This window comes from Lissotriton vulgaris, chromosome 6 (assembly GCF_964263255.1).
Source record: "Lissotriton vulgaris chromosome 6, aLisVul1.2, whole genome shotgun sequence".
Lineage (NCBI taxonomy): Eukaryota > Metazoa > Chordata > Amphibia > Caudata > Salamandridae > Lissotriton > Lissotriton vulgaris.
This window is the reverse complement of record NC_141694.1, coordinates 1,317,823,321-1,317,845,640: the sequence shown is the minus strand read 5'-3', so window position 1 is coordinate 1,317,845,640 and position 22,320 is coordinate 1,317,823,321. Positions and strand designations below refer to the sequence as shown.

Below are 22,320 nucleotides of genomic sequence, written 5' to 3'. Positions count from 1 at the left end.
TGTGGGAGGCCTTCAAGGCTACAATCCGGGGAGTCTGCCTCAGTACGGCCTCGGGCATCCTAAAGGATATCAGACACCAATTACACACACGGGAACAAGCCATTCAAGCACTAGAACAGTCCTATACGCAGACGGGAGACACCAAACTTTTGGGGGATATCCAGTCACTATTGACGGAACATGCTAAATTTGCAACAGACGAGCTGAAATATGTCACTAAACGAGCCACTGCGAGGAGGTATGGAGAAGGAGGTAGACCTGACAGGGAGCTGGCCGCAAAGATATGCGCAGGCAAAACACCGCATACTATCACATCCATAACCACTAGCGCCGGGGAGATGGTCACGGACACCAAGGGTATACTGCGAGAATTTATGAAAACATATGGCACACTATACGAGGCACACCCCTCGCCGTCACAGCCTGACCTATTGCAATACATGGAGGATATTGAGATGGCGTGGTTAGCAGATGGACATAGGAAATACCTAGAACGCCCCATAACTATAGAGGAAGTCACGGACACCATCAGACGCCTACCCAACAACAAAGCACCGGGTCCGGATGGCTTTGTAGCGGAATTTTATAAGGCATACGTAGACCTCCTTGCGCCGCACTTAGTACGGATGTACGGGATGGCGCATGAGGCCCAGAAACTGCCAGCTTCACTAAGGGAAGCCCTGCTCATCACGCTGCTAAAACCGGGAAAAGACGCTGATAAATGCGATTCCTACCGTCCTTTATCTTTGTTAAATGTAGATACCAAAATCATAGCTAGTCTGCTGGCGGACAGGCTAAAGCCACTTATGCCAATGTTAATTAGACCCAACCAGTCGGGATTCATACCAGACAGGGCCACCACGCACAACACCCGAACACTGTTCGCATTAGCGCATTATCTGGCTCCGGAAACGAAGGCTGTGGCAGTGCTCCTAGACGCTGCTAAAGCATTCGACACAATAGGCTGGCCCTTCATACATGCGGTGCTGGTGCGCATGGGGTTCCCCTGGATATTTCAGGGTTGGATAGCGATGCTATACACAGACTTGAAGGCACGCATCAGAGTGAACAGATACATATCAGAACCCATACAAATCTGCAGAGGTACTAGACAGGGGTGCCCACTCTCACCGATGCTTTTCGCTTTAGTGCTGGAGCCTCTAGCCTGCAAAATACGACAACATTATCACCACTCAGCGATTCAAATGCCCTCCCGACCCATACACATCTCACTGTACGCAGATGACATGGTGTTGTATGTTAAACACCCGGAACAACACCTAAATCCCCTACTGAGGGAATATATAAAATTTGGTCGCCAAGCCGGCTTACAGATAAACTGGGATAAATCTCTGGTGCTGGCACTAACTGACAGCACGCAACCAACTAAACTAGACTATCCATTGGAGTGGCAAGAAGAACCCACTAAATATTTGGGTATATGGTTCCACAGAGGCCCTGAAGTGGTCATTAGGACGAACTACGGGAGGACGATTGCAACCCTGGAGGATAAAATAAAGAAATGGAACAGACTGCCACTTTCGTTGGCGGACAGGGCAGCGATAATAAAAATGGTGCTCTTGCCAAAATTTCTATATTTATTTAACAACATCCCAATAAAACCCCCCGCTGCTGTCTTCCGCAATATCAAGACACTAGTACTTAGTTTGCTATGGGCGGGCAAGCAGGCAAGGATGGACCTGCGCACCATGACATTGCCGTATGCCAGGGGGGGGTTCAAAGTACCGGACTTCTACCTGTATTACTTGTGCGCGCAGGCGCAATACGCACACTTTTGGTATCATGAAGTGCCCTTCCTGACACATGTGGCGGTGGAGGCAGGCGACACTGACCCGATTCCATTGGCCAATGTACTCACGCACAAACGTACCAGACTACATGACCGGGATATTAACACAGTCAACGCGACCGCTGAGGCATGGCGACTAATAGGCAAGGAAGCAAGTTGCCTGCCACTGTACGCACCCGCACTCCCACTAGCACATCACCCAGCCCTCTCGGTAACACAGGAAAAGGTTGGCATGGATCTGTTCCGGCAGGCCGGAATAGACACATTGGGGGACCTATACAAAGATGGAGAATTCCAGACACTAGATAAACTACATTACATCACAAATCCATCTCCGCTGTTTAATTTTAACTTCTACAGACTACAGAGAGCAATACGAGAACACTACCCAACATATCCAGAGGAGCCGCCTACCCTGGTCCCTCTACAGCTGCTCTTGACTACACCCAAAGCATCTCACATGGTGTCCAAGCTGTATGCGAGTACACAAGGGGCGGTGGGGAACAACACACACAAGGCCAGGGATAGATGGAGCGCTGGGCTAGCAGAACCCCTGACAGAAGTAGAATGGGACTCCGCATGCATGCTTACGGGTATGCTGACACCCAACGGGAATTTGAAAATAATACATTACAAGTACTTACATCAGGTCTACCACACCCCCCAGAGGCTACACAAACATGGCTTACGGGAAGATTCAAACTGCTGCAGGTGTAAACAAGCAGATGCTGACTTCATGCATCTAGCGTGGCACTGTAGAAAGGTGGCGGGATATTGGGAACAAGTCATACAGGTATTGAACGAAATGTTAGGGGTTATCATGCCGTGCGAAGCAAAAATCTGTTTATTGGGTATATCTCCACACTTGAGAGCCTTGAAGCGTAAATTCTGTGCTGTTGCCCTCCTGTTAGCTAAAAGGAGGGTGTCAATCCATTGGAATAGTAAAAGGGCACCAGAGGTGAAACGCTGGATTGAAGACATGGTATATTGCCGAGACACGCTCAACACATACGAGGAGGAACTACCGATTGGCTCTAGGCCCAAAGACTACTGGGGGTACCTACGTGACTATTTACTTGAGCATGGTGCGTCAGATTCAGAATCGGAAGCAATGTAAATGGACTTCTGATGGTGACAACACAGGACGAACAAATGCAAAGTGCTGGCACCTGGGAGGGAGGATGCTGTGATGCAGAGGGGAGGATGCAGGGAGAGAACTACAAGTTGGGGAATGTACAGTTAAGTTACACTTCAGTTAAAAGGAACAAAAAACTGTAAAAATTTAAGATTATTGATGTATCAGGCAGCGGACGTAGCACTGACGTGCGACTGGACTCTATCTGACAATTCGCCGCCGGTCCTCTGGATGTCGGCTGATGGGCTGTGTACATCTAACAATGTTGCTAATAACCATAGTTGCTGGACGCCGGCCCATTGCGGTTGTAGGCGAGCACGCTATAGGTGATTATCGATTTGTCTTGTATGTGATGAACAAAAGTGCAATAAAATTCTTACACCAAAAAAAAAAAAAAAAAAAAGTCATTGGTTGTTCAATACCTTTCATTATTGATAGTGGTGCATTGTAGGAAACAGGCTCTGTATAAACTATATCAAAGTAAGGTATAGTCTGCATACCACTGGGTCTAAAATTACAGTGTGAGATTCTGGGAAATAGGGTACTTTATATAGAAAGGAGTTGATGCATAGTGATAGACTAAGAGTATTTGGTTTTATTATGCTACATCCACTTTTTTCTTCCCTATACCAGTGCGGGCCTCCTATACCTGAGCAGAGTCCAGGTGAGGTGAGGCATCTTCACCCATCATTCAGGGTGAGCATTGAATATGTAATTCTTACACACATTGTTGGTTTATATGGATGGTTACATGTTACTGGAGACTGATACATTTAAGACAATGCTAATTATGTCATGCTTTCCTTCGCAGGATTCACTGTAGTGTAAGTGAGTCGGAGGGTGACAGTTCATGGTTATTACAGGTTGTACCGTATTTAACCATTCTATTTCTGTTATATATAATTTGTTATGGTGAAGGTGGTGATCCTTTTATCTCACAACTTAGAGTGCAACAAGTATAAGAGCAGAGGCCCTGATGAATGCCGATGGATTGAACACCCACTAGGCAGAAACATGTTGGCCCATTTATAGGCAGATATTTGTTACTGTCCTCTTGCACTGTTCTGTTTTTAATTAGGAGGCATGTCATATCCTAGAATAAAGTTGTTACAAGGAGGGCATTCCATCCTATTTTAAGTCGCACTTTTTTTGTTTTGTTGCACCTGTCTTTTTCCATCAAAGATCAGTCATTATGGATGTTTCATTTATGTTGGTGGACCAAACCCCAAAACATCGACAATGTGCGGTTCTGTCCCTATGATGAGGGGACTAGCCTTCCACACCAGGGTTTGGCCAGATGATATGACTGATCATTAAGTCTTTTTTGATGGAAACCCTATATGAATGTTTTTGGACTGGTTAGCCATTCATGAATATTCTGTAATGCATCGGCTTTTTATGCATGTTGAGTCCATCCATCTAAATTTTTCACACAACATACTGTCTTCGTGATGTATACACTCTGAGATCTAGTTGAATCAGTATTTGACAGTGTAGCTTCAATAGTTAGCTGGCAGACCCCCTGTGTTTCTTATGTTGCACATAGTCTGCATAGAGTCCAAGGAGTCCCCAGAGTTATAGTAGTGGCTAAATTAGATAAGTACTAACACTCTCTTTGTGGTAGTGTGGACGAGCAGGATTAGTTACTTACCTGTAATCCTAGTTCTCATCCAGGGGTATACTCATCAAAATCATAATCTATGAATAATCCCCGCCCATGTGCTGGATCCCGGAGCATATATAAAATATATATATATATAATTTTATTACGAAGCTTTCAGCTTGAACGTGGCAGTCTTTTAAAAGCCTTATCTGATATATATATATATATATATATATATATACAAACTTGACTGCTCCAGCCAATTCAGACTCCCACACAGCGGCGGTACGGCGAGGAAGGAGGCACAGACCCCACAGCAAATTCAGGCAAGATCTCCTTTATTTTTCACGACCCATATATGCATATGTGAAAACATATACATGCAGCCCAAAATATTTCCAAAATGGCAAAGATGCTGAAATTAAATAGGTTTGCATAGTGGTAGCTATACTCTCCCAACCCTTAAGGAAGAATGAGAGCAGTAAACATTTGTCACACAACAATGCTTTATTGCCATAGACAACCCTGTAATTGCAGGCATTTGCCAGTAGGCTGCAGTAGAGTATAAAGAAACAAAGAAAAACTGACACCTTGCCTTTAAGGCATTAGCGTAGGGGTACTGTGCCTTTAAGACCTGAAGGCGACCCCCTGCTCCCATGATGCACCACAGGTGGCAGTTACGTCAGTTCTTTTTTCCGGCTCCTTCTGAGAGGATCCTGGAGTTTGAGCTCTTCTGTTTTTGAATAAAAACTGTTTGTTGAAGAGAATCCATTCATAATTCGAAATTTTCTGGTTTATTAAGGCTTCTGCTCCTGTTTTTGTGGAGTTCCACTGAATGTTTTTAGCCAGAATGCCAGCTTTATTCAGGAAGTGTCCTTCCTGTGACAAGAAAATGGCACTGGCAGATCCACACTCGGTGTGTATTGTGTGCCTTCCATCTTCACACAATCCTGACCAGTGCCACTATTGTCAGAAGTTCTCCAGGCGGACCTTACGTGACCGAGAACGGATAAAACTCCATGCCATGCTGGAAAAGGACAAGCGTCATCAGGTGGGTGGCCATGGAGGCCCCAGGACATCGTCTTTCAGCAAGCAAGGTCAAAAACTGCGATGTTCTGCTTCTCCTGACCCCAGGAAAAGGAAGGGAAGAAGAGAGTCACCGTCGACGTCTAAGTCGCCGTTGTAGAGGCCCAGACACTCTTCTGTAACACCATCGCGACGCCGAGAGTCTCCGCCGCATCCAAGTAAGTCGGCTTTGAGGCACCACACTTTGGGCTCGAAGTCTGTGGCTGCTGACAAGACCGTCCCCGTGGACGTCGAGGCTTCTGTGGACGTCGAGACACTCTCCGACACCCTCGAGGGGGTCAACGTCGAGAGGACTGACGGCTGACATATTGCCGCCGGCTGGCGTGCCACAGTCGAGAGTATCGTTCCAGTTATGATTGAATTTTGCAATAGTTTCAGGTTGGTAATGATTGAGAAAGCGGATTGCATTATACAATAATAACTTTAATACTTATAGTTACTTTTGAATTACTTTTGGGTATTTGGGGTGGTATGTCTAGATACCACACCTAAGATTCTGATAATACACTGTAAGTAAGACTTTTTAAACTTTGCTGTTTAGTTTCTCTTCCCTCCATATGAACAATAGATCAACACTGAGAACATTATTGGCCCAAAATCGCATAACATGGGTTCCTATAGGAGAAAAATTGTTAGAGGTTTCTCAGGTAAGTACACGACATACGAGTGGGAGTTTTGGGGGTTAGGACTAAGGTTCTCTATGGTCTGGATGGTGTAAGAAAGTGGCTCGGTATACAGTGGACCAAAATAAGGTACAGTGTGCACAGAGTCCACAGTCCCCAGAGGTTTGGCAGAGGCTAAAGTTAGATATAACCTTACTCTCTAAAGTAGTAGCTAGGTCGAGCAGTAAGGAAGTATCAGAGGACAGTGTAAAGCATTTTTTGTACAGACCCAGTCAGCAAATGGTCTCACACACTCAAGAACTGAACTCCAGGCCAATTGTTTTGTATCAAAATATATAGTTGTTTTATTTTAGAACCAACAAGGTGTCAAAATATACTTTCTCAAAATGAGTTACTTTAGTTAAATACTTTTCAAATAGGCAATCGACTTTTTGTTTACAATAGTTACAGTTGTTGCAAAGGGCAACACAATTTCAAACACAGTGCAACATTGAGCTCAATGGGAATTGCTAGATAAATGCAATTCATTACTTTATAGATTACTTTTCTAACCACAGGACTGGAACCTAGAGTCATTCCTGGGACATCTCCTGTAATCAGTTAAGTAAAATCGTTTTGGTTATAGTAGTGATTTTTAAGGAATGTTATTGTATTTCAAAAGTTCACACTATGAAACTTTTTCACATACAATCACCAATGTTATCCTATGGGAGGAAATTCACTCAGCAGGTAAGTAATGTTATCGTTACTTTTTCTTAATCAGTGTTGGATCCTGGATCCAGCACTGATGTATCTCCTATAAACAACTGAAAGGATGCGTTTAAGTCATACAAGTGATTTTTAAGGAATATTTGTAGTTTTTGAAAATCGAAACTTCAAAACTTTTCTGGTGAAAACCAGACAATGGATTCCTATGGAAGGAAATTCAAGTTACTGGTAAGCACGGTTAAAATTACTTTTCAGGGTCAGTGCTGGGCTAAAAGATGCAGAACTGGGGTCTCTCCTGATAACAGGTGAGTAAATGGGATTCTTTGTTCAGATGATTTTAGATGAATATTTTAAAGTTTCAAAACTCCACACTAAGAAGAATTTCCAAGTGAAACCAGTGAATGTTACCCCATGGAAGAAAAGTGAGTTATCGGCTTTTGGGTAAGTACTCAACTGGCAGAGTTAAGGTTGTGGGCATAGACTCAAGGGTCTCCCAGGGTCAGGTAGGTACAGTTGGTACACCCTCAGCGGCACAGGTGCAGCCGGGTGCAGAGGTAGTTAGGCCCAATGTTATCCTATGAGAGGCAGGGGGCATTCGGTTGGTGGCTGCTGGCAAGCAGGCCACACGGCTGTGGGAGCTGGGCTCCGGGTAACTTGCTCAGGGCGAATGGGGGAAGTAGATTAGGATCAAGGTTGCACTGCCATGGGCACTCGGGCGGCTGGGTGCAGGGTGCTTTTGATCCGTCGGGAGCTCAATGTTATTCAATAGATAACTTGGAAGATGAACAAAGGCTTCAGGCTCGGGGATGGAGATTCTTCAGGCGCGACCAACACTTTGAGAGGTAAGTTGAGCTCTTGGAGGATAGGTAGGCACCCAGGAGTCGGGCACAGGGGGCCATGGGATGCTGGGTGCAGGGATGTCTTTTGACATCGGGAAATCTTACCCTCAGCTGGTCGCGGTTGGAGGGGTTCCTGGTTGTGATGCTGCAGGCGTCGTCTGGGTCATCGAGGAGGGTCCTTGGGCACTGGATTTCAGGTCACCATCGCCGGAGGGACATCCTCAGGGTCTTTGTCCTCTCGGGAACAGGCCGGGCTCGGCGGGTGCAGAGTGGGCTGGATTCGCGGTTCCTGGCTGGCACCAGGGGTGTTGCTTTTGAGCAGACCTACTGCTCATGGGAGTCCCAGTCTTTTAGTTGAGCAAGGCAGGCAGGTTCTCCGGGGTTTTCGAGGTTGCAGTCCGCAAGAGACACTGAGGTTTAGCAGGAGCAGGTTTAAGGATCAACTGGCCGGTAGGGCTGGGCCCAAGTCAGTTGGTGCGTCCTCTTGTTAGCAGCTGCACGGCAGGTCGACCTTCTTGTTCTTCTTTCTTGATTTCAAATCGGGATCTGAGGAAGGAAGGTTCAGGGTGCCCCTAATACTAAATTTAGGGGCGTTACAGGTAGGTAAGGGCAGGGACCAAAAGGTCCCTGTCCTGGGGCGAGTACACCCCACCCTGCTCCTCTCCTGTAGGAGGGGGGCAGGAGCCTATCTCTGATTGGGCCGGGCTCCCCATCCTCAAGATAGCCCGAGCCCGGAGTTGTGCTTCACCTCGGGTCCCCCACTTGAGGGGTGGGGTTGGCAGAGGCTAGCACACCCCCTTTCCTCACTTAGGGTTTCCCGCCTGTCTTCCCAGGAGAGTGGGGGTCAGAACCAGTGGGGGCCAGTTGCTGAGTACAACAAGTGGCCTGGGGTCAGAACCGATGGGGGCCAGTTGCTGAGTACAGAAAGTGGCCTGGAGAAGCTCACAAAGGCGTATGCCTTTGAAGCTTCCCCTGCCATCCTGGGGAGGAAAACTAGCACCTTGCCCAGGATGTGCATTGTTGCAGGCCCAGGGGAGCGGAAGGCTCTCTACCCAGGGGTCCAGCAACATGTCTGCTGTGTGGCAGCCTAGGCAGCCTCTCAGACAAGACGTGGATTGTGGGTTAGGTTTCAGGGGGTGTTGGACTTGGCCCTTTTTTGGCAGGTTCACCCCTAAACTTTTTGCCTGACGCTCTGACATGGTAGTAGTTATTTTAGGCCTCTGCACACTTTTCCACTGTGGCCCAGTGTAAAGCGTGTGCACTCTCTGAGTGCGTGTGGTGAGAGTGGCCTGCCCACCCATAGGAATGCATAGGGGATATGTGTGTCCATGGTAATTCCTGGTATGAGGTGAGTGCAGAGTCAAGTTTAGTATGTGCGAACCCGTGAGAATAAATGCTGCGCAATAGCGTGCACAGATTTATTGTGGTTATTTTAGAAATGCCACTTATAGAAGTTGGCATTTTGTGTGCTGTGTCTGCCTACATGATGTGAATCGCATGTCAGGCTTCTGAGCGACAGGTGCTGGATGATGTGGATGGCTCCAGGAGCCAGGAGAGTCTGCCCAGTGGTGAATAGTGAGATCTGCATGTAGATGGGAGGGAGGAGTTGCACTTGGGACTTGAATAGGGCTGTGCCATCCCTTCACAATGCTGGCTCCACCTCCTGTGGTGTGTCTGATGTCCCTGGCCAGTCCTGTGAAAAAAAGAGAGAAGCTGAGCAAAACAAAGTGCTCCAAAGCTCCCCCAGACCAGTTGCATCTGGTATTTCCCCTCAGCCCTGTGCTTTGTCACAAAGGATTTAGTAGTATAAATATAGTGGCTGAAACCCCATGTAAATGTTCTGCTTTTGGATCCTGACCCTGCGTGGCGTGCTGCTGCTGGGGCCATGGGGGGCTGCCATGAGGGCCCTGGATTGCCCCTGGATACTTCAAGGACTTTTCTTTGGGACCTTTTGCTTTTTCTTGGATCTGGGAAATTGGGCTTTGGCCTCTAGCTTCCTGCGAGCGCTTTGCTTTTATTTTCCTGAAAGCGCTTTCCCCTGGCGCTGTGCTCTCTGCAGCTGAGGAAGAGCACTACGATCACCGTAGAGGGATTCCCGCCTCCTTGTGAGCTTTGTGCATGCCCACCCCGCTTATTTCCTTATTTAGGGGCGGGTGGCCACCCCTCATTTAGCTGCATTTATCGTGGGCGCCTACCACACATTTTGCCACTTTGAGCGGGTGCCCAACCTGCTTTATACTTTTGAGCCTACCCCTCATTGCTGCATTATTGCCTTTATTAATTTAAATGCGGGTGCCCACCTCGCGTTTCACCGCCGCGGCCCGAGCTGCTTTCTAAATTCTTGCCGAGTCGCCGGTGTTACACCGGCCGACCGGAAGCCAGGTGGCCTTGCCTGACTGGGGGCGGGCCTAGTGCGCAACACTTCCGCTTTTCCCTGGCTAGCAAATGGTGGCGTCGACTTGAGCAGGGCTCCCATGTGCCGAGCGGAGCCCTGCCTGCGCCCAGAGAAGCCCCGGGTCCCAGGAGGGAGCCCGGGTGAAGAAAAGGTGGCCGAGAAGAGAGTAACTATGCCGCGGGCTCCCGTGAGTAGGGAAGCCCCGCACATGATGAGGAGTCCCGGGTCCCAGGAGGGGGCCTGGGTGAAGAGAAGCAGAGACCAGAGCACAAGAGGAGACCAGCGAGTCCCCAGAGCCCAGTGAGTGAGGGCTTCCTTCTTTGTTGTTAAGGTCCCCGAAGCACTCTGTGGGTGCTTGCTTGTGCCAGGGGGCGTTGAGATGTGCCATTACAGAGGGGCTCCCTCAGGGCATATTTTGTTTAAAGGGCCAGAGGGGCCCGGGAGCATTTTCAAATGCCCCCAGTGTGGGGCTAGTTTTCACAACAGAGCCGCAGTTGCGGGCCGCTGCAACGTCTGGGGGTCATGTTTATTTCAAGAGGCAGCGTGCTCCAACACTCAAGGCCCCCATAGTTTAGGGGGCCCCTGAGGGCCACAGTGCTTGGGGCATTATTTGTTTACAGAGCCCCGTGTAGCCCCAACCTTTGGCAACATTATTCTTAGAGCCTAAGTGGCTCCAACGAAGGGGGCACATTTGTTTAAAGGGCCATTGAGGGCCCTACATTTCCAGCTGCCCAGCAAATAGTGGGCAGCTGCACCGATTAGGTTATTCCTTTCTTTAGGGGACATGATGAAGTTAGGAGCGAGACACACTTCTTTACACCCCCCCCTGTCTTCACAGCTGCGCAGCAATTAGTGCCAGCTGCAACGTTTAGGCCTACGCAGATTGCGCACCCCTGACTCCTTCTGCATAGGCAAGGCACCCTGACTTTTGGACAGAGGGCATTTGAGCCCCTTAGAGATGGCCAGTTGGCCAGGGGGACTATTAGGTTTATAGGGCGCCAGGCCCTATTGTCATATATGTGGTGCTAGGAAATGTAATTTATATAGTATGTTTTATTCACTCTGATTTATGCTCTAGATGTGATTTTATGATTATGATGTTTTACCTACTGTGTTATGTTTTGGTTTATTCCCTACTGTGGTTTAGGTTTGATTTATTCCCTACTGCGGTTTATGTTAGTAAGTTATTTCCTAACGCGAGTTAAGTTTAGGAGATTATGGTCTGCAATGTTTAGGTTTATGAGGTTGGCGCAGAATATATGTCTCACCTGATGTGATACTGTGCGTGATATGATTTATGTTACAGGATGATGAGGAGTATAGTGTTTGCCAGTAATTACTGGTTGTGGTCTACATTTATGAGATGTTCTTACTTTACTATTTTTACCAAATGATGATTCTGACAGTAGCCCACGTGGCCCGGTCATGTGTAAATAATCCCCTGTAATTATTGCCCAGTGCCAGTTGGCACAGTGTATATTGTGTGATTACCATCTAATGTGTTTTATGATAATACTACAAAGGCTATTTTTATATATAACCTTGTGGGGAGTTCCTTTTGTGGTGTGCCTAGTATGTTGTTGCGTAAATGCTTTACACATCGCCACCGGGAAACACCTGACTGCTCGTGCCAAGCTACCAAGAGGGTGAGCAGGGGTTATCTTTGGCGTGTAACTCCCTTTCCCTGACTAGAGTGGTGGTCTCTGCCTGGCTTTGGCGCCATTTCTAACAGGGGGCAACTCTAAGATGCCCTGTGTAGTGCATTTTACATTAAATCCCACACTGGCATCAGGGTGGTTTTAATGTGTGAGAAGTTTGATATCAAACTAGTCAGTCTTCAATGTAGCCATTACGGTGCTTGGGAGTTCGTAATGACAACCTCCCAGCACCATACACTCTTAATGGCATCACTGCACTTACAGTGCCCAGGAATGGCCCTGGGTACCGTAGGGGCACAGGTCTCATGCACCTGTGCCCACACCACTGGCATAGGGCACCCAGCTAGAGGGGTGACTGATGTATGCCAGAGCAGTGGCTTTGTGGGCATGGCACACAGGGATGTGTGCCATGTCGACTCTTTGCTTAGTTCTGTACCAGGACACTCAGCCTGCAAGGCCAATGTGTGCCATGTCGACTCTTTGCTTAGTTCTGTACCAGGACACTCAGCCTGCAAGGCCAATGTGTGAATGTCAGGGTGCAGGGCCTCTAACGGTGGCACAATAAGTGCTGCAGCCCTTAGGGGTCTTCTCTGGTCACAATGCCCTGGGTACCTAGGGTACCATTTACCAGGGGCTGACGTGGCCAGAGATGCCAATTGGGTTTTAGTTTAAGCACAGTTTTAGGGAAGGAACACAGGCCCTGGGCACCTGATTGGCAGGAGCCCTGGGCACACTCAGTCAAAGCACATCAGCAATTCATCAAAAAGTGGGGCATACCATGCAAGAAAGATGGCACTTTCTCACAGTTGGGCACTCGAGTTGCACCACCAGTGGCACTGGGGCCTTCGGTTAGTGACTGCTGACGAGCAGGCCACTCGGGTGTGAAGCAAAACTCCTGGGGTTAAGGTCAGCACTGGAGGGTTCAGCAACCAGCACAGATGCTGCACCTTCAGAGGCACTGGGGCAGCAGGGTACCATAAAGAAGTTGTGGACCCGGTGCTTTTCAATGGAGACCTTTGGTTCGGAGAAGTTGATGGCTGAGGCAAGGAGGATTCCTGAAGGACAGCACCAGCTGGGGAGGTAAGTTGGGATCTTGGGGGGATGCCTGGACACCGTTGGTTGGACCACCCAAGGCCGTAGGGTGATGGGTGTCTTTTAGCGTCAGGTTTTTCTTACCAGCTTTGGTCACGGTTGGGGGGACTCTTCAAGGTTGAGACTGCAGGCTTCGTATTGAAGCCTGAGGTAGGTCAGAGATCACCAGATCCCAGGTCAGGATCGTTGGGGAGATCTCCTCATGCTGTTGGGCAAACAAACTCAGACCGTGGGCATAGGGTGCAGAGTGGTACAGAATCACAAAGGCACCTGAATCCGGATTCTGGTTGCAGAATCTTGGTTGAGCAAATCCAGTGCACATAGGGGACAGAGCCTGTAGGGCAGGTCCTCCGGGCTCTGGGGTGGGGGTTTGGCTGCTGGACACACTGGTTTTTCTTCGCTGCAGGCAGGTCTGAGTCAGGACAGGCTGGTAGGGCTGGGGCTGTGTCAGCACAGCTCTTCGGTCCTTCTTCTTTCTTCCTCGAATCTGTGGAGGCAAGGTTCAGGGTTGTCCCTAAATACTAGATTTAGGGGCGTTTAAAGGGGTGTGCAAGTCAGGACCAATTAGTTCCTTCCCTGGGGTGGGTACAGCCCCTATTATGCCATCCTCCAGTGGGCTGCTTGAACCTCTTCCTGATTGCTTTGGTCCCCTCATCTTCATGATGGAGGGGACTGAGATGTGGGCTCACCTCGCCTCCCCTACCTGAGGGTTGGGGTTGGCAAATGTGGACACACCTCTCCTCCTAGCTTGGTTTTACCACTGATTCTCCCTTCAAAAAATGGGGGCAAAATCTGTGGGAGCCAGATGCTGGGGGCAGCAAAAGGCAGGTATAGCTCACAAACACGGCATATGCATGTCGAAGTTTGTCCCAAAGTGAATGTAGTTATTTATAACCTGAGAAACAAAGCTTAGCAGTGGTGTGGGTTTGTGAACATTTCCATGTACCCTTCTATGGGAAGTCCTTCACGCTTATGACAGATCATCAAGCATTGTTTACTATCCTTGGCAATCCAAAGTTAAAAATGCCTCCTCACATGAAAAGTTGGGGTCTGCAATTGCAAGAATACAACTACACCATAGTGCATTGTACAGGGAAAGATCCGAACCCGGCCAACTACTTCTCACTAGTGCCTCTACAGTGGCCCGGCACCCATTCGAAGACGGCTGAAGCCTAAAGAAATGTCATTGTGTCAACAGATATTTGAAGTGAACTATGAAGGACATCATGGAATTGTTGCAACTAAATGAGCTCTTCGAAACAGTCTGGTTTTCACATCTCGACAAGAGAGTTGGTAGAGAATTTAAGGCCCGTCATCCATGCAACTGCCTGTCATCCAAAACCACTCAACACATTAAACATGTCAGAGTCCAACTCATGCATGGGAAAGAATTGCCATTACTTCTTCGGTCCTCTTGTCAACAGACATCACCTGATGGCATCATAGAAGAATACTCCGGTTTTCCATTGACATAGAATTTCTCAACTATCACTCAATAAAGAGTCATCGAGGGATTAGACCGCCTCTTTGTGATATAGGGTGTTCCGGCGATCTTTAAATCTGACAGTGGCCCACCTTTCAACAGTCAAGAATTCAGAGACTTTCTCAGTCATCTTAATGTAAAGCATTAGAAGAGCACACCTCTTTGGTACAGGCCAATGGCCTTGTCGAACGTTTCAGGAGTGCTCTCAAGAAACCTATCCAGTGTGCTGTACTACAAAAGCTCGACTTTCAACCTGCCTTAAATTTGACTCTTCAAGCTTACCATTCGACCCCCTTACTTGACCACGGTTAAAATCCCGCCAACCTTAATGTTCAGGAGAGCCAAGAAAAAACAAGTTACCTAAATGGACCAACAGAAGATCAAATACTGAGGAAGCGACCACCATGAAAGGCTTGGATTGTAAGACGAAAATCAAGGCCTATGCTGACAAGCGTTGACATACAAATGTTGTTGTGTTCATTAGAGGAGATCAAGAGCTTGTTCTCCAGAATATGAACTGAAAGTCTGATGCTCCTATCAATGCTGAACCATTTCATGTTGTCACCAGCAAAGGACACATGGTGACTGCCCAATGTCCTGGAAGTCCATTACACGAGATTCCTTGCATTTTCAACATGAGGCTCATAGTTCATCAGGCACTGATGTCAATGTAGAGACTGGGTCTGAAAAACTTCAAGACCCACCGACTGCTGCTGTTTCTACATCTCCAACGCCAGTCATGGACATTTCTACTGCCTGTCCCCAGTTTCCAAAGACACAGTTAGGACGTATGATCAAAGCGCCATGAAGGCTCATTGAAGAGCTATGATTGTTTATGTAGCTATAAAAAAACTTTTTTTTATTTAACAGAGGTGAGGATGTAGTATTGTATGAGTTTATAATGACGGAACCCTTGTGGCACCTGATGGACTCCGTAGAACAGTAACATAAGCATTAGAGTGTAGTGAAGTGAATGTACATTTAGGATGTTGGGTTCGCAGTCACACGCAGAAGAAGAAAGACGTGTTATACTAATCACCATGTTTGACATAGTCATTGGCAGGTACCCAGGCTGGGGAGGGCGCTACATGTGGTAATAACTGTTGACTGTTAAAAGTAGTTGAAGTAAGTCGCTGATCATTTAAAGCGCATGTGATGCAACCGAACATCCTATAGAGCAGCATTCGCCTTGAAAAAGTTCACAGGCATATGTTTCAGACAAGGTAAGGTAAAGGTTATGAGTGCTGGTTTCTCAATGGTTATATGTCTGCTCTAAGGTCTGGTAAACTGTAAAGAGTTTGAAGGTTCGATGAATATAGTGAAATATGTGTTTTCATTTCAATTGATGGACAATTTTATTTTATTGGTAACACGTTTGACAATATAAACATTTGTAAGTGTATTGCGCATCAAATGTAACAACTTTTGTCATTCTCTCTTCCCCCCTCGTATTCTGTAATGATGTAGGTGTCAGTGTACACTCACATAACGCATCACATAGACCTACAGTTTTGTCTGAATGTTACAGTTATGTTTTGATCCAGCTTAGTAAAGACTCCCTCATGTATTCAAGGTTAAGTTTCTAGACTATGACTCGAAAGATTAAAGTTTTAAGTTTTGAGTTCTAGTGGCTCAATGGTGATCTATCCAGTCATTTGCAAAGAATGTAATGGTCAATGAACACACAAGAATATTTCTTTCATATTTATTGATGGACCTACATATTTTATTGGCAATATCCTTAAAAATACAATGCACTAAAGGTAAAAAACTGTTTTATTTCTCTTTCCCCTCTCTCGGTCCAGTTCTGTAAATTTGCAAATGATGTAGCTGTCAGTGTCTACTCACTAGATGGCCATGAATTATACCCAAAAACAATACAATAAAAGGATTTTTGTTGATTGGCACTCAAGAACATGGTGCTTTATTTTAATTACAAAGAAATTCATTCTGTACGCAAGCACTTCGGTTTCTATTATTATAGCTCAAGTGAAACTACATAGCCAGACTTTCTTAAGGCTTGTATTACCAATATCTATGTTGCCAATCTTTAATCAAATTGTCACGAAAGTGCAGTTTTTTCATTTCCCCCAAGTGAAACATAAGGTTTAACTGGCAAACCATTAAAAGGTTGGAATATTCACTTAGTATCTCTTCAGGACATTTTCACCTGCAGCAAACGTACACCATTCAGTTATTTGGAGAGGCCGTCCTGGAGGGAGGCTAGCTTGCTTGATTCATTCACCCTATACAATTAGGGGTAGGCGGTTATTTCCCACCTCTTTGAAAGTTCATCTCAAAATGTGATTCATATTGTTAAATTCTGTCAAGTTGTACTGAAATGTGTAATTTTTTTTATTTCTCTGGTGCCAATGTCTATAACATATATTTAGAAGATAATGTAACCATGAAAAATAATGCAAGCTGTAATACACAGGTAATAAACACCAGAAACTTGGAGGCTTCACCGTGACATGCAGAATAAAACAAATACATTATTTCTGGCTAGTTTGTAATAAAAGTCTTACAAAAAATAGGATTTCTATTGAACATTTGTATTTAAACGCAAGGAAGGGAAAACAAAAAAATATTACACAATACAAATAGTTAGCAATGTGTTTGTTCGTTAAGCATTTTTGATTGAAAAAATATATGCTTTACGTACCTCCTGATGGCTGCCGTGTTTTGCGGGGGGACCGTGGTTGCCTCTGGTATGGGTCATTTGAGCCATATAATTCAATTGTGCCAAGGTTCAGGAGGACTGTCTTCTGTATGTAGTCAACCATTGCGATCCCATTACAATTGCCAAAAACTACTCTAAAGGCAGAGAAAAATAAAATGCTTGTACATCTCAACTTGCCCATATGGCACCTTTAACTCAACAGTTGCAACTTTAATGTTAAATGAATAACTGATAATAGTAAAATACACACATGAACAGAATAAAACACTGCTTTTGATACGTCGCACAAGTTACTACTTGTGTAACGATATATCTGTAAGAGACATTAGTTAGTGATAGATTCCATACCTTAGAATATCCCCAGGCGTCAGACTGGATCCGGAAAGTTTTGCGTAGCAGTACCCTTGCGCGTCGGTAGGCGTCGTCTGCGGCTCCGCGTCCGTCGTCGGCGTCGTGATGACGTCGTCGGAGTACTTAAACGTCGCCTCCGCGTGCCGACGTCAGTTCTTAGCCACAGCTTTTCGGCGCCAGAAGTGCAGAGCCATGACAAAAACCAACGCTGGTGCCAAGAAACTAGGGCCCTGAAAGGGGATGACCTTAACCCTAGATATCGGTTCGCAGAACGGGGAGGATGGGTGGGTCGGTAAGGAATCTATCACTAACTAATGTCTCTTACAGATATATCATTACACAAGTAGTAACTTGTGCATCTGAAAGAGACACGTTAGTGATAGATTCCTTACCTTAGAATAGATACCCCAGCAATACCATCCCCGTGGTGGTGGGTCTGCGAACCAATAATCACACCAGAAAGTCCTGGAGGACGGAATGGCCAAAGTAGCCGTCCCTCCGGACTTGACTGTCCAGGCAGTAGTGCCTTGCAAACGTGTGCAGCGAGGCTCACGAAGCTGCCTGGCAAATGTCCTGTAAGGGCACACCCCGGCCCAAGGCAGTAGTAGTGGCCGTGGCTCGAGTGGAATGAGTCCTCAGCCCAACAGGGGGTTCCTTCTTAGCCAAGGAGTAACACGCCTGGATGAACAAGATAATCCACCGAGAGATGGTCCGTTTGTGCACCGCTTTCCCTTTCTTAGCGCCCGCGTACCCAACAAAGAGTTGATCATCCACCCGGAACTGTTGTGTGCGATTCAGATAAAATAAGAGCGCACGTTTTGGGTCCAGACGGTGGAGCCTCTCCTCCTCTCTCGAGGGGTGCGGAGGCGGAAAGAAGGTGGGCAATGTGATGGATTGCCCAATGTGGAAGGCCGTGACAACCTTAGGCAAGAAGGAGGGCCTAGTCCTTAAAACAACCTTGTCCGGATGGACTGAAAGGAAAGGAGGCTTACAAGAGAGAGCCTGGAGCTCACTCACTCTCCTGGCAGAGGTGATGGCTACCAGGAAGGCAGTCTTCAGAGAAAGAAGGCGAAGAGGACAGTTATGAAGTGGCTCAAAGGGAGCGCACATCAGAAACGTTAGAACCAGGTTCAAGTCCCACTGAGGCATCACGAAGGGAACAGGAGGAAAGGTATGAGTGATGCCCTTCAGGAATCGATTAACGATAGGGGACTTGAACAAAGAAGGTTGGTCAGGCAGCCTCAGAAAGGCTGAAAGAGCTGAAAGATAGCCCTTGATAGTGCCCAGAGCAGAGCCCTGCTGGGCAAGAGAAAGAAGGAAGAGGAGAACCTCAGAGAGAGGGGCATTGAGGGGATCCCCAGCCTTTGCTGTGCACCATGCCACAAATCTGTTCCACCTGCAGGCGTATACCGTCTTTGTGGAGGGACGCCTGGCTGCCAGAATGATGTTGCAAACTTCAGGAGGCAAGTCAAATGGCCTCAACTGTCGCCGCTCAATCTCCAAGCATGGAGGTGGAGACTGGACAGGTTCGGGTGGAGGACCGACCCCTGCTGCTGCGACAGAAGGTCCTCCTGAAGAGGCAGACGAACCGGGGGATCGACTGACATACTGAGTAGCTCGGGATACCAGTACCTTCGTGCCCAGTCCGGAGCCACAAGGATGACTTGTGCCCGGTCGCGCTTGATCTTCTTCAGCACTCTGGGCAGAAGTGGTATAGGCGGAAAGGCGTACTACAGACCGCAGCTCCACTCGCGACGAAAAGCGTCTCTGAGCGAGTGCCGCCTTGGAAATTCCAACGCGCAGAACTGATGACATTGTGCGTTCTCTTCGGTGGCGAATAGATCTAACCAAGGCACTCCCCATCGCAGAAAGAGGCCTTGCACCACGCCCGAGTTCAGATGCCATTCGTGATCCATCGAGCACCGACGGCTGAGTTCGTCCGCCCTGGCGTTCAGAGAACCTGCCAGGTGTTGAACCACCAGAGTCACGCCCTGATGTTCCAGCCAATGCCAGAGGCGCAGAGCCTCCTGGCAAAGGGTCCACGACCCCACTCCGCCCTGTTTGTTGCAGTACCACATGGCGGTGGTGTTGTCCGTGAACACCTGCACTGCACTCCCTCGGACAGACGGGAGGAATGCTTTCAGTGCCAGACGAATCGCCCGCAGCTCCAACATATTGTTATGGAGCAGGGACTCCGCCAGAGACCAGAGTCCTCTGATCTCCGCCTCTCCCAAGTGGCCCCCCCAGCCCTGGAGGGACGCGTCCGTCACAACTACGTGCTCCGGTTGGGGAAGGGAGAGGGATCTGCCGTTGACCCAATCGTGATCCGTGAGCCACCACTGCAGCTGTCTCGCAGTGCCCTCCGAGATCAGGACATGGTCTGACAGGTTGCCCCGGTGCTGGGCCCACTGAAACTTCAGGTCCCACTGCAGAGCCCGCATCCACCACCGTGCGTGATGCACCAGAAGGATGCAGGAGGCCATCAGCCCCAGAAGCCGCAGCGTCAACCTGACCGAAACTCAGGATAACGGCCTGAAGATCGGAATCAGAGCCTAAATATCCCGAACCCGCTGCTCGGGGCGGATAAACCCAAAACTGCGCCGAGTCGAGAACCGCTCCGATGAAAAGGAGCTTCTGAGAGGGGCACAGGTGTGACTTCGGCACATTGATGGAAAATCCCAGCTGGTGCAGGAGATCCGCCGTAGTCTGGAGGTGGCTGACGACTGTTTGGGGCGAGCCCGCCTTCAACAACCAGTCGTCTAGGTAGGGGAAGACTGACACTCCTAACCTGCGCAGATGAGCTGCGACCACCGCCATCACCTTCGTGAACACCCGTGGGGCGCTGGTGAGGTCGAAGGGGAGCACGGTGAACTGAAAGTGCTCGTGGCCTACCGTGAACCGCAGGTAACGCCGGTGGGCCGGCAGGACGGGGATGTGGAAATACGCGTCCCGCAAGTCCAACGCTACCATCCAGTCTCCTGGGTCACGGGCAGCCAAGACCTGAGCCAGTGTCAGCATTTTGAACTTCTCCTTCCGGAGGAAGCAGTTGACGTTCCTTAGATCCAAGATAGGGCGTAGGCACCCTTTGCCCTTCTTGGGTACCAGGAAGTAGTGGGAGTAGCAACCACGTCCTACTTCTGGCCCAGGAACGCGCTCGATAGCCCCCTTGGCAAAGAGGGCCGAAACTTCCTCCTGCAGGAGCCGCAAATGATCCCCCGATACGCGGTGGCATGGCTTGAGGGGTCGTCTCGAAGGGGAGGGAGTAGCCCCTTCGGACGATCTGCAGCACCCACCTGTCCGAAGTGACTGTGCGCCAGTGAGAGTCCTAGTCCGAAAAGCATGGACTAGGAGGGTTTAGAGGTGGATGCTGCGGGGGCAGGTGTGGACTGACTCCGCCTGTTTCCCCGACCGCCTCCACGGCGGATTCCACGGCCGCCGCCGCGCTGGACGACAGTTTGCGGCGAGTGGCTGGCGGCACGTGTGGGGATGCCCCTTCCTTGGCCACGAAAGGAGTGAAAGGCACCCATTTGCTGGCGCGGGGCCGAGAGGCCCAAGGACTTGGCCGTAGCCCTGGAGTCCTTAAAGCGCTCAAGCGCGTGGTCTGCCTTGTCGCCAAAGAGGCGACGGCCATCGAACGGCATGTCCATGAGTGTATTTTGGACGTCTGCCGAGAAGTTGGCGGATCTCAGCCAGGCGTGGCGTCGTATCGCCACCGTCGTAGCCATCGCTCTGCCCAGCGAGTCAGTAGTATCCAGTCCGCACCTGATTGAATACTTTGCTGCGTCCCGGCCCTCCACTAGGGCTTGGCCGAGTTTGGCCCGTACCTCCAACGGACACTCTGGCAGCACTTCCGCCACCGTTTCCCACAGAGAGTGGGTGTAACGGCCCAAGACGCATGCGGTGTTGCAGTCCCATGCTAAGGGACGAGAAGATCTTCTTACCATAGATCTTGTACCTCTTGGGCCACGTTCCTATCTACAGGCGAACCTGTAGCGGGCCTGGACCAAGTGCCCAAAAACCGTCCGTCAAGGCCTCATTAAACGGCAGCAGAGGCTCCATGGAGCATGACTGCGGCTTAAGGACCTCAGTGAGGAGGTTAGTCCTCACGGCCGCGACGGGGAGCTCAAGGCCCAAGGCCTTGGCAGCCCTCATCAACACCACACCATAGGTAGCTCCCTCCTCCGAAGCCACGGTAGGAGGAGAGACAAATCCAGTGTCTGGAGAGGTGTCCAGGCCACTGGCCTCCCCAAGGTCTCCTGTCCAGTCCATGTTAGACTGGCACTCTCTGGCCAGAGGGTCCTCAGACCCCTTCCAATCCTCCTCACCCCTCATCTCCTGAGATTCAAGGTCGTAATTGAATGAGGTCGGTTCATAGAAACTAAAATCTCCAAACGGCGTCGAGATCGGCGCCGATAGGCATTGTCCCGACGTCGGAACCGATTGAAAGGAGGCATCGGGGACGGCGCTGCCCGAGGACGACGCCGGAGGGGACACCACATGGACCGATGCCGGGGGGGGGTTGTAAGGTCCACCGGTGACGATCCATCGCCCGAGGAAGGTCCAGCGGCGCCGGGCCCGAAGGCGCCGACGACGCGGGGGCCGCTGTACCCTGCGGCGCCGGGCCCGAGGGCACCGGCGGTGTCGGAATCATGGGGCCCTGCGGCACCGGGCCCGAAGGCGCCCGCGGCGTCGGCCCGAAGCACCCGACGGCATCTGGGTCGAAGCCCCTGACCCACTAGGGCCCCCAGACGGGTTTGCTGGGCCCGAAGGCGCCGTGGAACCCGTCGGAGGAGAAAGGGACCTCATGGCCATGAGGAAACGCTCGATCTCCTCCGGTGTCGCGTTCAGCCCAGG

At 49.1% G+C, this 22,320-nt stretch overlaps 1 protein-coding gene across 5 annotated transcripts in view; it reads right to left on the bottom strand.

Moving 5' to 3' along the window:
- The window catches only part of STXBP5 (syntaxin binding protein 5), a 1,242,391-nt gene that overhangs the window by 304,130 nt on the left and 915,941 nt on the right, over positions 1–22,320 (bottom strand). For all 5 annotated transcript variants that reach the window (XM_086927454.1, XM_086927457.1, XM_086927456.1 and 2 more), the window contains exon 18: positions 17,098–17,249. In XM_086927454.1, the coding sequence (XP_086783580.1) occupies positions 17,098–17,249 (152 nt within the window). The remainder of the gene's footprint in view (positions 1–17,097; positions 17,250–22,320) is intronic.